Source organism: Vicia villosa, linkage group LG2 (genome assembly GCF_029867415.1).
Source record: "Vicia villosa cultivar HV-30 ecotype Madison, WI linkage group LG2, Vvil1.0, whole genome shotgun sequence".
NCBI lineage: Eukaryota > Viridiplantae > Streptophyta > Magnoliopsida > Fabales > Fabaceae > Vicia > Vicia villosa.
This window is the reverse complement of record NC_081181.1, coordinates 178,622,346-178,640,474: the sequence shown is the minus strand read 5'-3', so window position 1 is coordinate 178,640,474 and position 18,129 is coordinate 178,622,346. Positions and strand designations below refer to the sequence as shown.

The 18,129-nt window shown below is 33.8% G+C and overlaps 3 protein-coding genes across 3 annotated transcripts; all 3 read right to left on the bottom strand.

Annotated features, from left to right (window-relative positions):
* Nucleotides 1-506: 506 nt before the first annotated feature.
* LOC131650754 (uncharacterized) lies at nucleotides 507-3,428 on the bottom strand. Its single transcript, XM_058920460.1, has one exon. It carries the CDS (start codon nucleotides 3,426-3,428, stop codon nucleotides 507-509), a length of 2,922 nt encoding a protein of 973 aa, XP_058776443.1.
* A 1,036-nt stretch (nucleotides 3,429-4,464) lies between these two features.
* LOC131650753 (DUF21 domain-containing protein At2g14520-like) lies at nucleotides 4,465-9,068 on the bottom strand. Its single transcript, XM_058920459.1, has 12 exons — nucleotides 8,915-9,068; nucleotides 7,297-7,554; nucleotides 7,081-7,157; nucleotides 6,886-6,969; nucleotides 6,667-6,780; nucleotides 6,497-6,583; nucleotides 6,285-6,424; nucleotides 6,098-6,185; nucleotides 5,704-5,890; nucleotides 5,171-5,424; nucleotides 4,947-4,993; nucleotides 4,465-4,854 (listed from the first exon to the last, which is right to left on the bottom strand). Exons 1-12 carry the CDS (start codon nucleotides 9,066-9,068, stop codon nucleotides 4,707-4,709), a joined length of 1,638 nt encoding a protein of 545 aa, XP_058776442.1. The 3' UTR covers nucleotides 4,465-4,706.
* Nucleotides 9,069-13,392: 4,324 nt separating this feature from the next.
* On the bottom strand, nucleotides 13,393-14,701 carry LOC131647544 (uncharacterized). Its single transcript, XM_058917430.1, has one exon. The coding sequence runs from the start codon at nucleotides 14,601-14,603 to the stop codon at nucleotides 13,875-13,877; it is 729 nt and encodes a 242-aa protein (XP_058773413.1). The 5' UTR covers nucleotides 14,604-14,701; the 3' UTR covers nucleotides 13,393-13,874.
* Between the last annotated feature and the right edge of the window lie 3,428 nt (nucleotides 14,702-18,129).

Here is an 18,129-nt window from a genome sequence, read left to right as displayed (position 1 = left end):
GAATAGAACTACCGTCTCAAACATATTGGAATTTTGATTTTATTTTAAAGCTTAGTTTTAATTTGTTTGTAATTAAATTAAAAATAAAATAAACAAAGAGAAAAAAGAATATGCGCACGACTATTTTAAGTGTCAACTTATACTGTTATTAGAATACACTAAGAGCATCTCCAACTGTGAATCTATTTTTGGATTGTTTGTGCGATCTATTAAGTCACGTCAGTGATAGGAAGCAAAAGCTAAATCTATCAAGGTTTACAAAACTAAGAGAAACAAGTAAACAAACTAAGAAAATAGAATTAAAAATAACTTTGATTTTTCATTGATTGATTCTAAATGTCTCCATGAGACTACATTATGTAACATTCTTAATGGATAATAATAATAACTTAAAAGCCCAAACACTACTAAAAGCCCAATAACCATACTAATAATATAAATCCTATTATTACCCTTCTATCATTGCCGCGGGGTTCACATGAACCTTGTCCTCAAGGTTCTAAAAATCAATATGAGAATAGAGATATTGTTCCTGGATCCCATTGCTTGAATGAAAAATTGTCACTGATTATTTGCAACACAAAATTCAGAACTTGAAAAATCAATTTTATCATGCAAGGTAATTTTGATTTTCGGAACATGGTAAAGAATTGCACCGCTTTACCATAACTTTTCTCAAATTCCTTCTTTCCATCTTCAGATAAAGCATTGTATACAGCCAACATGCCCTGAGTTGAGATGGTTTTAGATATTACTCCTGTTATGGACTCAACAGTGTTCTTATAAGCAAGATCTTCACTCATTCCATTTTCAGTGTACCTTCTAAACAAGGACTCAACAATTCCATGAACGGCACCCAATAAAATTCCTCTCTCTCCAAAGATATCACTCTTGTATTCATGCTCTAATGTAGTGGCAAATGTGAAAGGAGAACCAATGACACCAATTTTCTTAATCCCCTTGACAGATCTAGCAGATGCCTTGTTTCTGGGATATGAAGCAGACCATATGCAATTTCCACTCTTGCAACCCACATGCAGCACCTTAGTGATAGGCCAGAACCGCAACCGACAAATGTGTCGCCAATCACTACATCTATTGAAAAAGTGTCGGGAATAACGACCATTAAGAGCAATCTTGCGAGGCATCATTCCAAGAAGCTCCCTCATCAACGCCAGATGGTCCCCATCCCTATCATCGTTATCACCACTGTGAGGATAAAAAGGAACATCACTAGTGGCAAGCTCAAAGCAAAAGCAAGCAAAGAACCACATATCAGCTGGAGTTGAGTAGTTGGAACCAAGAAGAACCTCGGGACATCTATATTGCCTTGTCTGAATATCATTCGTAAATTGTTTATACGTCCAACAAGCATTACCGAAATCCATCGGCTTGCACTTGTTTAGCACCAAATAATCACCTTGTTGAAATGCAGAAGAAGAAAGAAGCATTGCGGGAATGGGAGAACGAATGAAACGAAGAGTGCGAGAATAATTGAGAAAGAATGCCATTTGAGAAGAATTTGAATAATCTCCAAATTTGCTGTAATATACTATTGACTTTTCAAAATCTTTATCACCATACGTAAGATAAACCGACACTTGAGGCAATTGAATTATTACCATCTCACCAGTGAGAACATCCATCTCCACTTTCACTTGAGAACCTTCATTTTCAGTTTCGGTTTCAGCACTAACCTCGGAAGCGGCATCAATCTCAATATCGGTTTCCTCAGTAGGATGGTGGCTCTCAATATATGCTACAGCTTCCGATACTTGAGGTTCTGTTTCAGTATGTAGACCAAGTTCAGTCAAGGGTTCAAAGCTTGTTCCCGGTGCATCTGGCCATGCTAATGTCAGTGATTCGATAACTATTTCTATTGCCGCAGAATCAAAATTCACAATTTCGGTGTTGTTGTTAGTCGTGGAACCGGTAGGGTCGTGTAACTCCAATGAGATTGAGTGTGGATGATCATTTGTTTCCACGCCACAATTTTGAACCTCAAGATATTCCTCGCCTTCTTCTATTGCTTTTTGTGAATTGATCTGACCCGGGGGTTCAAAACTTGATTCTACTGCTGGTGAAGGTGTGATTTCTTGAGAAGTCAAAGGGACTTTTGGTGATAATGTTGCAGAAAAATCACAACGTATAGATTCTGTCTCGGCGCTAATATATGAGCCTGCTGAGGCATTCAACACAACTGGAGGTTCCGGAGGTCGTGGAGGTTTCGCTATGGTATTCAAAGGGAAACCTTGCTGCAACTCCAAATCTAACTCCCCTGGGAACCGTGGTTGTTGGGAACGGTGTTGCATCACGCTGTCACTAAAACCATCATAATCAATTGAACTAGCAGTAGAGTATCCATCACAATCTGCTCTAATTCGAAAACCTTGTCCATCCACAATCCTTTCCTCGTCATTCTCAGCTTCAATAGAAACAATAGAACCAGTATCTTCCGACGTAAGCTCATCAGAAACATAGAGAGGTATTTTATCAAACACCTTATATGCATTATGTTCTAAAACATCATTAAACAACAATATCTTCGCGCCGGTCTCATATGAGTTAAAAACGGATGTTGTTGTTGCAGTCGTAGATGATGTTCCACCAAACAGAGTTGATGTTGTCGAAGCAGATGAAGTTCCTCCAAACGGTGTTATGTAAGACGCAAATCCCAACGGAGTCGAAGAGGTCGAGGACGACGATGGTGCCCCAAACAGCGTTGAAGAAGTCGAAGAAGCCGAGGTAGATGCTCCAAACGGTGGAGAATCCGACGGTGCTCCAAATGGGTTCGAAAAAGATGCTCCAAACTGTGTTGAATTCGCCGATGAAGATCCGAACATAGAAGAAGTCGCGGTGAAAGAAGACAATTCAAAGTTGAAAGCAGAAAATCCGACCATGTTCGGATTATGAGTTTGTTCTGATTGTTGTTTTAGATTTGTTTCAAAGAGAACTTTGGGAAACTTAGCTTTTTGTTTTTTTCGCGAAACAGAAAGCTTTTGAGAATTTTTTTGAGATAATTTCTTAAAAGAGGAATGAGTCAGTTGGAGATATTTATCAAAATCTCTTCTATTTCTAGAATAGGTTTGATATTGATGAGAAATTATGGAGGAGGTGTTGGTTGGTTGGAGTTGTTGGTGATAAATATTGTAGTCATATGAATATGAATAAGGAGATGATGAGTAAGATGAATATGGATTAGGGTTAGGTGGATGTGGTGAATATCCATGATTTGGATACAAACTTGGTGATGATGTTGGAACATATGGATTTGTGTAATAGGATGAGAAAAGTTCCCATGGAAAGGATGGAAATGAAGGTGTGATAGGAGTTGTGAAAGAGGGGTTTGTGGGATAGGTAGGAGGGATGCTCCATTGATGAGATGAAGGTGTAAGATAAGGGTAATTCATAGGAGGATTTGAGTACATGATGAAAGCACCAATTGATAGGAAGCAAAAGCTAAACCTATCAAGGTTTACAAAACTAAGAGAAACAAGTAAACAAACTAAGAAAATAGAATTAAAAATAACTTTGATTTTTCATTGATTGATTCTAAATGTCTCCATGAGACTACATTATATAACATTCTTAATGGATAATAATAATAACTTAAAAGCCCAAACACTACTAAAAGCCCAACAACCATACTAATAATATAAATCCTATTATTACCCTTCTATCAGTCAGCGTAAAGCAACTCAACTAGTTTTTCATTTCAATAGTGCAACTTTGAAAAACTTATATTGGATCCCACAACTTTACTTTATATATTAATATTTTATTCACATTAAATTTTATATCACTTAAAATAATAATGAGAATAAATTGTTGGAAAAAAATTAAAAGTTTATGAATAAAATGATGAAATTGTGATAGAGAAATTTGAAATTGAAGAAAAAAATAAAAGTGAGAAAATTGTGTTGGTAAATTTTTTCCTAAAAACTATATTTATAGTAAAAATATAAGTGAAAAAAAAGAAGCAAATAGAGTTTTAATATTTTAATATAAAAATTGATGAAGTGCCGTTGCATATTTTTAATCCGTTGAACAGCTGTAGCAATGCTTTGGTCAAAAAGTTAGCTGCCATGCTGGCGAACCATGATGAAAAAGCTTCGCTGGAGGTGGTCTAAGACCATCTCCAGCGGTAGTTTCTTTGTTCTAGTTCGCCAGCATGTAACATTGGAAAGTGGAAAAGAATATGCGAGGTGAAAAACCATTTCTTCACAATGCAACGTTGCATTGAACTTTTTCTTCTTAAAATATATATATTGTGGGACCCAATATAAGATAAAATTGAATATGAGTGAAATATTATGATAAAATATTAATATATAAAATAAAATTGTGGGATTCAATATAAATTGTTTAGAGTTGCATCATTGAAATGAAAAATTAAATGAGTTATTTAAAATGATGTGACTTGATGGATCTCAGAAAAATTACCATTGGAGATGCTATAAATTTTTTTTATCCTTTGCATATATACGTGTATGTTATTTCTCCAATTTCTCCAATACATAACAATTCCCAAGTAATACAAATACGTGTTTCTTACTATATTTCCTTCATAAATTTCAATATATAATTTACATATTTAACAAAGAAAGAATAAAGAGGGAAGTGATTTGTTTATCTTAAAACACTCATTGAACTAACAATGGACAGAGAAAAACAATTGAAAAAAAATTGTTAGCTTCAGCTGTGAGTTAGTTAGGAGAGATTGGTGAAATGAATGTTGGGGTTGGAAATCGAACTCGAGATGCATCTGAACTTCTTTGATGTTGATGAGAACTTGAAGCTCTTCTGGAAGACCCTGATGACCCTCTTCTTGGATGTTGCAATTTTATGGTGATACTGAAACATGATAGATAGAATATAAAATATAAGACTTTATAATCTTCAATCTAAATAATAATGCAGTATTACAATATTGAAACTGTACTCACTTTTGATGTACATCAATGTATTGATCAGTTTCATCCAATATATCTTCCTTCAATAATGAAAACAATTATGTATCAGTAGCAGAATTTCAGACACAGACACTAAACATGACATTGACACTGATAAAACTTTAAGTCGAGTCTTGTGAATAGAAAAGTTCGGCTCTAAAAGATCTTTACCCTATTTTAGGAGTCTACAAGTATCTATGATAGTTAGTAACACTAACCTGAAGGAGCTCTTCCATGACATCTTCTAAAGTTATAATCCCAACCACTTCCTCATCAATTAGAAAGGACTCCATATTCTCTAAAGAAGTACTTGTGTCATGTTGTGTTGATTTATGAAGTGGCTCTGAGTCACTACTCTCTTGAAGCATGGTATTCTTCAATGTTGCACTATAATATTCTGATTCTTCTGATTGCAAATTTGATGCCTCAGTTGAGATGCTAATATAATCATGTGGTAAAAATGATGCAACTCCTGCAGAGTCCATAGTTATATCACCATATCTCTTTTTTAGTTCCAATTGTTCTAAAAGTTATTTAGGACGAAGCATATAAAATGTAGATTATTAATTATGTAGCACTAAGACCTCTGAAAAAATATGAGTTTGTATCTGTGATATCGATACGACACCGACACTTGTGATTATATTTAATTAATTCATTTTTTCAAATTATTATTGATGTCGACGTGTCAGTGTTAATGTCGTATCTGGTATCCACGGTTCGTCCGTACTTTATAGATTATGAATTGTACCTTGTGTATCAATTGCAGCCGTTCTTATCTTCTCTTTGAGGACAACAGCCATGTGACTTTGACCCTCCTTGAATTGATTAAGAATGTCGTATAATGGCCAATTTTCACCAACTCTAGGAACTCTTCTTATAGTCATAAACTTAATTGGTGTTTCATCTTCCGGACGGCAGAACATTAAATTCTTAACCTAAAAAACACACGGTTGAAACAAGTATTTTCATTTGAGTCAGACACCATCTTAAAATTTATATATAAACTAACTCAAATCTACAAATCGGTCTGTATAATGTGAAGACTACCTATGCCTATTGGTTACAAACATATTTTTTAGACTATAAAAAACAAGATATGAGAATTTGGTATAAAAAACAAGAATATATATATGGTTGATTACCAAGATAAGTCCAATAATATTTGTTTGTTTTCCAGAGAAAATTGGTATCCGGCTATGACCTTTGCTCATTATCATGCCCATTGTATGCCTATAAACCAAAGTATAAAAAGGAAATTTAGAAATAAAAAAATAAATTAATCAATGCTTAAGAATGATTAATTAATACTAATAGAGATAAGAGACATACATATCAAGTTTAGAGTTTATGTCAAGTGAAAATGTTTGATTCAAAGGTGTCATAGCATCTTTAGCAGTTTTCATGGTTAAATCCAAAGCACCAGCAATTATTGTAGTTTCATGCAGTGACAATTCTCCCCCTTTCCCTGCCTAATTATATAAAATTTAGCAATATAATTAAAGTAAGATGTTAATTAAATTATTTGATTAAGAGTAATTAACCTCATTAGCATGTAAATTCACTAAAATCTTGAGCTCTTCTCTTCCCAAAAGTGCAGTGTGTCCTTTGCCAAGAAGATAATCCAACAACTATCATAGCAAGGAAAATAGTCAAGAATCAAGATACAATTCATAGCTTAAGCATTAAGTAATCAAAATTAAGGACTAATTACCTTGCTAATTGGATATGCAACTGGGAAGAAAAGTAGCAAAAGAACTCGAACAAAGGGAGACATTGTGGCCCCGAATCTTAAACCATAACGAGAATTCAAAGCTTGAGGGATAACCTGATAAACATAAGTTCGAATTCGCGACATTTTATTTATTTATTTAAAAAAATAAATTCTAGTCATTAAATTATTAGAAAAAAAATAAAAATAAAATAGAGTTACCTCTGCAATGATGCTGACAAGGGCAGCTGCAAGCAAGACAGAAACCCATTCTGGGAACATTTCCTCCATAAGAACAGAAACACCCTTCAATAACACAACACTTTCATTCAATATTTTTTTTTTTTACTTAATATGATTGGAGATTTTGAATTTATAAAATATTATATTTTAAAATGATATATGTAACTAAAATACCTCAAGTGCCAATGATTTGGCCATGAGGAGTGTGCATAAAATTAAATGCTCATTCTTAACAATAGACATAATCTTCGCTGCACACAAACATATTTTATGTTTCATTAGTTTAAGTTGTTACTATTTTTAATAAAATTAAATATTTTTTTTGTAATTTTATTTAGGTCCAAAAAAAACTTCAACAAGAACTTAATTAATTAATTGATTGTGAAATACCTGCATTTTTCTGGATTTGAGGTTGTCCAGCTTTAACAAGAACTTCAAGATCAACTTGGCTGAAGGACAATAGTCCTAGAGCAAGTGCTGATGAAATGGCAGCAAATGCCATAAAAACCCAACACATTAATACTAGGAACCAAAAATGAGTTCCACAACAATGTTCATTTTCATCATTCATATTAATTTCTTTACAATGCTTGAGATTGATTATACATGCAATGGGTAGTTTATATATAATTACACTTTGTAGGAAGCCTGCAAATTTTAATATTAAAATTAGGATACCCCCTAGCATTTTGATAAAAGGTTTCAAACCATTATAATTCCTAACTCTTTGGAGATTTCTAAGAGGCAAAGTTAGGACATTTATTATATATTTGACAAAGAGAGAGTAGTGCCTGTCCATATTTGTAATCATTTTCATCAATCAACATGTGTCGTTTTTAATGTATGTGTCTTAATCCATATGTGCCAAACATTTAGACAGAAATTTTTCAAGGAATGTTTTAAAGAATGTTGATATTTTAACTATATACTCATGCAGTTGTTACACAAAAAACAAAGAAGTAAAGGTGATGAGAAAGATGTAGAAATAGAAATAGAAAGAAAAAGAAAAAGAAGAAAGGAAAAGTTGAAGAATGTTCATAAGCAATCTAATTAAAAGCCCACATTTAGTTGAAGTTTTTTTTTGGAAAGACAAGCTCACTTCCTTGTTTTTAATTTATTCATAGTAAGATGGTGATTTTGTATTTTTTTTGTCCTTAATCACCATTCAATATCACTTTCAAACATTTTAAATCTAAATAAATAGTTTTCCATGTTTTTTTTTAAATTTATTGTTTGAGTGCGACGTGTTAGTGCACTAGGTGATGAAAGAAAGTAAAGAAATATTATATTTTCTGTAAATGACGGCTACAAAAAGCTGTGAAATGATTAGGTTTAAATGACAATTACTACTAATTTATTTATACACAAAAAACTAAGGCTACATAGGTAACATATTAAAAATACTAAATTATCCTTAAATTGTCACATAGGCATAATAAACTTAATAGTTAAACTAACAAAACAAACTAAACTCCAGAAGCTAAACACACTTTTGGAACAGTCACCTCATAAGCTTCTGTTTCTAAGCAACAGTGCTTCTAAGGAATCACATCAGAAGCTTCCGACTCTAACAACAACTTCTGAATATGAATTACTTCCAACACCATCCATTAATTCATATTCAGCTAACCAAAACTATAACACCAATTTCACCTCTCAAATGGATAAAGTGTTCAGTTTTGACATCCTTCGTCAGAACATCTACAAGTTACTTCTGGTTGCTACAATGTGCAACTCAATTCAAAAAAGCATATTTCTTCTTTAAAACCCATATGACGCTGATGACTTTCTTCTCCTTTGGAAGCTCAGTTAACTCCCAAGTCTTGTTTATTTCTATAGCCTCAAGTTCTTCTTTCATGGCATTCAACCAAACTTTCTTCTCGAGAGCTCTTCAATACCGTCTTGTTTAGAATCTTATTCTGATTCTGGAACTATATCTCCTTTTGGAGTTTCTTCAGAAGTTCGATTACCACAAGAAGCTACACCTTTGTTAACTTCTGGACCTCACCTTTAACCACTACCTTCAGAAGTACCACCTTCAAAAATTGGATCTTCTTCAATAGCTTTTCCTTCAGAAGTTCCACCTTCAGAATCATGACCACCGTTATAGGCTGGACTACCTTCAGAAGCCGTGTCTTCATAAGTTCCACCTTCAACGTCATGATTACCACCAGAAACATGATCACCTCTAGAAGCTTGTCCTCCAGAACCTACGTCTTCAGAGTTTTCCCTTCCAGTTGCATGTCTATTTTGAATCTGGACTGGTCTAAGGGTTGCCAAGCAATTATTGCTTCTACCATCACTCAAATTCTCAATTGTATCTAGGCTACTCGTAATCAAGCCAGATTTCAAGATAAAACCACTACTTGGATTGCTTGTAAAGATGTTGTCATCAAGAATCTCTCCTTAGCAATTTTCCCTCCAAACTCAAACACAAACATGATGGAATTCTCTTAAGAAATTATCCCTACATCTCTCTCATGCAGCCCCTCTATCATTTTGGACATTTTGTGGCAACCCTCCTCTTGGTAGGATTAAAGAAAATTGTGATTGAATGACTTTGAGATCTCCTCTTGTGGACATATTTATTGTGATGGAATGACTTTGAGATCTCCTCTTGTGGACGTATTTCCAGAAACTCAAAAGGTGAACAGTTGGGAAGTTTTGCCAATTTTTTTGGCAAAGCTAAAATCTTCTGGATCTGAATTTGTTGGTGCTATGTTGACGGTGGAGTTAGTGGCTCAATATAACTGGTCCCATTTTTGGGTTGAATTCGATTGCTTGTTTGGGTTCAAGCTTTTTCTAATAGTTCTCTTGTTCTGATGATACTGAAATCTCGGTGGTTGGATTGTATCCCGATTACTCAATCAATGCACTTCATTGTATCTCATATTTTCTGGAAAGAAAATGCTTGTGCCGACAATCTCGCTACCATAAATTTCTCTCTTAGGGACTTTTTTTTGGTTTGATTTTATTCATTACATAATTAAAATAGACTATTTGAGAAATTTAAATAAAATTCTTTGTTGTAGATACAAAGCTGCATAGAGTTTTGGTTTAGTCCCTGTTTTTGTGTATCTTTTTCGATTCTTATATATTTTCTTGACCTTGTGCCTTGGTTTAAAAAAATGATAATAGATTGACTTTATTCAATGTAACAAAAAAATGGATCAATAATAATAATAATAATAATAATAATAATAATAATAATAATAATAATAATAAAAAATGTTCTCTTTCTTCAAATGTCATTTTAAATATCTCACAATATTAATATTATATTACTACAATAGTTAAAAGAAAATTCCAAGCAACAAAATTATAAAATATTATTAAACATTTATGTAAAAGTATATATTAATCAATCTCAATATTAAATAGAATACTGAAATTTGTGGCTTTTTAAATTATAAGGTTTGTTGGACTACCATATTTAATTTGAATTTCTAAATGAGTATACATGTCTACATGTTGGAATGAGTTGACGGAACAATATTCTCCTATATACTTAATTTGTTTTTGACTTGAATTTTGGCATTGTATTTGTATTGGCCTTTCTTAAGACCTCAAAATAAGTTTTCAATGAAACCAAACGGTTCAAAGTCAAAACGACCTCAAGATAAGTTATGTATTTTCATTTTATTTTTTAATATATGGTTGTTGTGTATTGTTTATTTATTAATTTTTTTTCATGATAGACATTATGAATTGTCTACTAAGGTGGATTCATCCACTGTTGGAAATTATGGATTGAAAAATATATGAAGACAAACTTGAAATTCCTTTTTAGCCAAATCGAAGATTTTTCATATATTGTGTGTTATGATTTTTATTACTTCTTCGATTAGATAACGGTAAAATGCATTAATTTCAAATTTCTTTTTGTGCCAACCTCAGATTTATAAAGAGAGGTTCCATTTCTTATTTCAAACCATCCATAATCGTATTTTGACACTTTCATCTCTCATTCTAATTTTTTTTTTTAACTTTCTCTCACTAATGTTTTAGCCTAAGTTCTTTTGTGAGAAAAGTCCTTTTATGAGTGAAATACTTTTGTAATTCTAAAAAGGGTATAATTGTAAACTCACCAAGTAAATCTTTTGTATACACCTTGGCTGAATATTATCTATTTAGGAATTTAGTTGGGTTAGAAGCTAATCCCGTCAAATGCTTGTATTTGGGATTGTGTGATTAGTCGTAGTTTAGGTTGGAGTTCAGCTAGTGTTAAAATCTCATAGGTTCTTGGTGGTTAATCAAGTATTAAAACCAAGATACATTAAAGCTCAGTTTGGTATCAAAAGCTTCATAGGTTAAAGATAAGTTCGGTGTTAAAATCTCACAGGTTTTTGGTTATCCAATGTAAAACCAAAGTTTTGAGCTAAAAGGTTTTGTAACTTGAAGACTAACCGCTCCAATGTCTGTGTTTGTGGAAAGAAGACTAACCGCTTCAATCCACCGCTGGGAAGGAAGATTTTCCACTTTACTCAAGATTATTTTGAAGAAATTAAAAGACGCAAAAGCTTATATCTATCTTGTATTATTTGGTTGAAGATCAACCATCATATCCTTGTATAAAGAAGTTCGTGGGTCTTTCATACTAAAAGCTCTCAACGTTTATTAGAAACTCTCAAAATCAATTCTTAGCGACATGACTAAGTTGTTATCGATTGAACCTGTATCATTCTCGGTGTTATCCTTCTTCCCTTAACTCTTTTAATTTACCGCAATTTATTTTTTATTTTATTTTTCGTTGCAAAGTTTTCAAAATGTTTTTAAACTCTGATTTTATTTCGCAAAGTTTTTCAAAAACACAATTTTGAAACCATACAACTCACTCCCTCTTGTGTGTTAAATCTCAAGTCCAGCATATTTTACACGTCATTAGTACCAAGGGATAGCCCGCCTGTTTTACGTGAATGTCGCCTAGGCGACATCACTCTTAGGTGGGGACGCCAGAGCCACCTTTGTTTAGGACTTTCACAAATATAACACTATAATTATAAATTGTCTAGCGATTTTCAAAGGTACCATCCAACTCTTTATTATGAATGTAATTTGCATCGTATCCTCCGTCATCTCCCATAAAATATTATACCACATGACTAATGATGAAGTCTCTATAATGAAGGTCTATTTGGATTCATGTTGATATTCCTTCCTCGCATCTTTAAAGAATCACAAGTTCTAACTCAAGAGAGACCAAGATAGCTCTCAAGTCACACAACTTCTGTGAGGCAAACCTTACCGACTTCAGTGTGTGATTAGATCCTTAGATAATCAAAGACGTTGAAAAAGATGAGGAAGGTTTTCCATTGGAGGTTAGGAAGAAGATAAAGAGGCGTGAACCAGACGACAAGTTCACAATTGCGCATCTAAGGGACGACTCATAAATGATGATGAAGATAATAACTGATCTCCCTAATGGTTTCAATAGTTAGCAGACCTACTTCTTTTAGAAGTATGAATACTATTGAGAAAATCTCAAGTCCTACATTACTTAGAGATAGAACCTCAAAGGAGTTTATGTATAATGACACCCTCACCTTAGAAACCGATTTTGTAAGGATGAGTAAGGGCAAACTCTAATATGGTATTAAAGCCTATCGATCGTTTCGTGGACCATCTACCGATTATATCCATGCACCAAGCCTAGAGATGTCAAAATGGGCCCGTCTCATCGGACTAACCCACGAGCCCTATATTTTATTATGGGTAGGGCTGTAAAAAGCCTTAAAAAAACACAACCTATCTTTTTGGTCCAACCCATCGGGCTTCGGGCTGCTCCATTAAAAATAAGTTTATAAAATAATTTTAATTAGTTTTGGAGAAATGATTGAGGTAAGATATGATTGCATAAGTGTGTTTCAAGTGTAGAAGAAAAGTTAAAGAGGATGAAGATATGTTTTCAAAACGATGTGATTAAGGAAATGATTGTGAAATGAAGAGAAAGTTTGATAAGTATTGGAGATAATATTTAGTTCCTCTCTACTTTTACATAGATATCTTTGTAGTATTCATAAATATGGATGTTGATTTTTTGAATATTTTAAATAATCAATTAACTAAATTTATGATTACTGTCTACTTATGTTATGTAGCTTTTATCTATTTTTTCTATAAATTTGAACCTATAATATTGAAATAAGAGATTGACTGGCCCATCGGGCCACAAAACCTACTAAAAACTGGACCAAACTCACTTTTGGCAGCCCATAAAGTAATCGAGCCGACCCACTTCAGCCCTTTTACATGTTATGGCCCTCTGGGGTAAAGCGTGTTAGGCCGAACCGACCCATTTGACAACTCTATCAAGCCTTAAAGAGTGATGAGCGTGATTATATCTATCCACACCTAAATAGAACGATTGGATATGAGGGGAGTATTAGAGATAGAGACTTAAAACAATTTATATAGAATGTCACTCATCATCTTACATGTCGATTTTGTAAAAATCAATTAAGCAAAACTTTAATAGATATCAATAGTAGATCTAGAGGTTGGTTGTCATCAACATTGGACTGAAATAAAACAACCTCTATGACCGAAAATAACAATTACTATTACAATATTGGCCCCTAAAACCTCTTCTTTTTACCATACCTCATCAAGATAAGATACCATGCCTTGGAACTTTTTCTGTCAAAACATCAGAAGGAAGTCTTTTAAGATGATAAAGGACACTGATCCATGCAAGGTGAAGATACTAAAGATATGCTCAGCAATCAACATGAACATTGAACTTTCTGCCACTTGTATAAATTAAACAACAAACACACAAAATTATACAATATGACATCACAAGTGAATCTAAACTTTTGCAAAGAAGCAAAATCAGCAAAGATAAAGTCAAATTGTTTCCTATAATTTATAAACTATTTTCATAACTCATAAGCTATCTTATAGAACTTACAGAAATAAGTTGTTTCTATAAAATCTTCTAAAGAATCTCACACACATATATATGCTTTTCAAGTGTTTAGAACTAAAGCATCAATCTTAGAAGGAGCAGTACTCCTACCACTACTAGAAAGACTCCATTGATCGGAAACAAAGCTTCTTGTTGTAGATGAAATTCCACAACTACCACCAGATGCAGCAGCAGCCGCAACACCGCATTTTGCTACAATCCTCACACTCTCAATCAAATCTTTTGTTTGAGACTCCTGTGACAAAATCTCCAATAGCTTTTCAGGAGTTATCACCAACTTCACTTTCCAAACTCCAACACTCTTTCTTCTTTTACTAATAGTGCTTTTGTTATTAACACTGCTTCTATTAGTCCTACAAGAGAAGGATTCTGTTGAAGCCTTTTGAAGCAACCCTACACCTTGATAGTATTGGTAATCCAATGACATTCTATATGGAGTAGGATGAGGTGTTGTAGGAACACTTATAGACCTAACATGTCCTTGCCGGACAATAACACTGTCACCCACGGACATGTTAGGTCTCAAAGTTTTAGGTGGCAGGACAGTCTTCGGTAGTAAATAGTATGACTGTCCTGCCACCAACTCATCGAACTGACAAAGTGGTTTAGAAAAGTGGTCATTGGTTGGGAATAAGGCATGGCCTTGAAACTCATGTGTGATGAAACTTGGTGTAATTGGGGGATAGAATTCCATGATGTTACCATCAGATGTTATGATTTTGATCAATGTTTCTGGATCAGACATTGCACCCAACAAACAGTTTCCCATGTTGGATATTGTACCTATGTGTGGTGTGTGTGAAGTGTTTTTATGGTATAGTTTGATACTAGGAGGGAATTCAAGAGCGGGAAAATTGAAAGGATGAAAAGAAAAAGATGTTGTAAGAATGATTCTTGTTCTTGGAAAGAAATGATTGTCAAGTTATATGTAAGAATAATTTTATTCCATTTTGGTGACAGTATGATAGGTCCACTATATCAGAGAAGAAAGCAAAAGGACTAGAAGAAGAAGATAAACATGGCATTCCTTGGGCTTTTTCTTTTACTTTTTTACACTTTTTCTTTGTGCTTTGAAAAAGACATAAGTGTCTCAAACAAAAAATAAATTTAAACAAGAACGACCATAAACTATTTATCATTTGATTCTTTGTTGTGATGAATTTGTACACAGCCTCTTTATTTATCCTTAGAAGTAGAAAGTAGTTTGTTAAGTTGTGAAAATACTTAAATGAAATTCAAGTTGCTAATATGTCGACATATTAGATTGGCGGACGCTAAATATTTATAAATTAGATTTAGTACTATAAAGTGAATGAACATGTGTTAATTCAATATATTAGATTTAGCAGGTGCTTAGATATAAAGGAAGTATATTTACTCACGTTGACAAAGACAGCATGTAGATTAGTTATGAACATAAGTGTTGCGATACTATGAAATATCACAAATGCTTAATGAATCTTAAATAAAACATAGTCCGGTCTTTCTCTAATCGGAAACAAAATATTTTATTTTTCTTCATTAAAACTGCTGACATTACTCGCTCTTTGAATTCTTCATTAGGGGTTAATCAATTAGTGCGGGAGACATTTTTAATGAGGAGAGAAAGAGAGAGAATGGAGAATAAGGATTGCTATTATTGATTTAAATACGAAATATATATATATATATATATATATATATATATATATATATATATATATATATATATATATATATATATATATATATATATATATATCAAATGAGAACTTTATGATCCTGCTATATAAACAAATTCACACGATGGAAATGCCACCACATGTTTCTTTCTTGAGCATTGTGAGATTGAGGCACCAAATACTTGAAAGAAATAACCAGATGTGCTTCTTCGATCTTCCTTATCTCCACAACAATCAGCATTTAAATATCAATTAATCACAACTTCTTTGCCTTCAGAACTTCGTGGAAACAAAATTCCACAATTTATCGATCATTTTAAATATCTCAGGATTCTTCTTACAACCTTCATGTGTGACACCCTTGGTTCACTCATGTATCTGCTCACCAATTCAACTGAGAAACCTATATCAGATCGATTGTTGCACACATATCTCAGAGATCCGACAATTTGTTTGAACAAAGTTACATTAACTTTGTCCTCCTCTCCATGCTTCTCCAGATTCAAATTTGGTTAGACAGGCGAGGATGCAGGATTCGAATCATCCATCATGAATATCTTGAGTATCTCTTTGACATACTTCCTTTGATGCAACACTAGACCTTGCTTGGTTATTTGAAACTCCACGCCTAGCAAATACGATAAGTTTCCCATATCCGACATTTGAAATTCCCTCTTCATAAGCTCTTTGAACTTTGACACATTCTCCAATCTATTTTCAGTTACCAGCAAGTCATAGACATATAAGCAAATAATTGTTATATCTTATGGTGCCATATCCTGAACATATACACCATACTTAGACTTGTATTTTATGAATCCCTATTCGACTAAGTATGAGTCCATTTTCTTGTTCCATCCCTAGGTGTCTGCATGAGGCCACAGAGCGCTTTGTGTAACTTGTACACTTTCCTTGCTTCCTCCTGTATCACAAACTTAGGAGGTTGTGTGACATATACCTCTTCAACTAAAGGTCCACTAAAAAATATGTTAATTTCACATCTAAGTGAAATGTTGACCAAGCTTGCTCACATGCCAAGGCTACCACCAATATGAAAATCTCAAATCTTGCGATTGTTGCATATACTTCAGAGTAGTCGAGTCCCACTTTCTGAAGAAACCCTCGGGCTACTAATCGTGCCCTATGTATTGGTTTTTACCCATCAACATTTTGCTTCCACTTAAACACCCAACTCCCTTTGATAGCTTTTGTGTGTGCTGACAATTCAACTAACTCCCATGTGTTATTTCTTTCGACCGCTTGTACGTCTTCGACCATAGCTAACTTCCATTGTTTATTATTTAAAGTCTCGCTATAGTTGATTGGTTCAACATCTACAAGTAAAGTGAATATAACTAATTCTCCATCTGGTGTGACTTCATCATTACCAACCACTTCATAGTCTTGAAGTCTTGGTGGAAGAATTCTAGTTCTTTGAGGTCTTTGGCTTGTTCTAGCCACACCCTCTTCGACTTCGACCATGTCGGGAATGTTAGTAACTGCTCTGACTTCGACTGGAATATCGACAATTTCTCTGTCAAAGTCATAACTCATAAATGGCTTATCAATTGCATCATCGGAATTCCAATCCTAGACAAAATTTTCATCAATCACAATATCTCGACTAATCATGATCTTCTCGTTAATTGAACTGAACAACTTGTATGCTCCAGTTTTATGATATCCTACCAGAATCATAGGTTCACCCTTGTCATCAAGCTTCCTTCTTCTTGCATCAGGAACATGCTTGTAACAAATAGAGTCAAACACCTTCAGATGACTCACTGATGGTCGTTTTCCAGTCCAAAATTCTTCAGGAACCTTGTTCTTCAGTTTCTTTGTAGGACACTTGTTTAGTATATAGACGGCAGTGGTGACTGCTTCACCCCATAGGATTTTGGAATATTCTTTTGCTTTAACATGCATTTTTCCATGTCTAATATGGTATTGTTTCTTCTTTATGCTATTCCATTATGTGGAGGAGTATAAGGAATGGTTACCTCGTGATCAATACCATGTTCTTCACTTAATTCTTTAAATATCTTGGATGTGTATTTGCCACCTCCATCTGTTTGCAGAACCTTGATCTTCTTTTCACTCTGGTTTTCTACAAGCATCTTGAATACCTTAAAGCTTTTAAATACTTCGTCATTTCGCTTGATTACACAGATCCAAAGTTTTCAACTATGCTCATTGACAAATGAGACGAAATACCTGTTTTCACCAATGGTATGATCCTCAAAGGGGCCACATGCATTTGAATGTACTACTTCTAGTATGCAAGGGGATCTCATTGGCATAGTCGAAACGAAAAACTTTCTGGATTACTTTCCAACTAAGCAACCTTCACAGAGTTTGTCGAGCATCACAAGACTTGGTATGCCTGTTACCATATCTTGAGTGATTAGTTGATTGAGTGGCCTAAAATTTAGATGGCCAAACCTCAAATTTCACAATCAATTATTCTTGTGGTCGACAATTGTTTTTCAAGCATTGTACCTCAGTTGAACTGATCCTGGTCTTAAACATCCTATTCTTTGACAAAGGAGATTTCAAGATCAAATTATTTTGAGTGTCCAACAATTCCAGGGCTCCATCTTTCATAAACTTTGAGAACTTTTTTCGACCAGTTGT

What these genes read in the sequence shown, in the direction of transcription:
- LOC131650753 (XM_058920459.1), bottom strand. Translation starts at nt 9,068, where the DNA reads ATGACGTTGAAGGTGGAACTTATGAAGACACGGCTTCTGAAGGTAGTC. An exon ending in ATATTATTGGACTTATCTTG is followed by an intron (nt 5,891 to 6,097) that starts GTAATCAACCAT and finishes TGTGTTTTTTAG; the next exon opens with GTTAAGAATTTAATGTTCTG. An exon ending in TCATGGAAGAGCTCCTTCAG is followed by an intron (nt 4,994 to 5,170) that starts GTTAGTGTTACT and finishes TCATTATTGAAG; the next exon opens with GAAGATATATTGGATGAAAC.
- LOC131650754 (XM_058920460.1), bottom strand. Translation starts at nt 3,428, where the DNA reads ATGTACTCAAATCCTCCTATGAATTACCCTTATCTTACACCTTCATCT.
- LOC131647544 (XM_058917430.1), bottom strand. Translation starts at nt 14,603, where the DNA reads ATGGGAAACTGTTTGTTGGGTGCAATGTCTGATCCAGAAACATTGATC.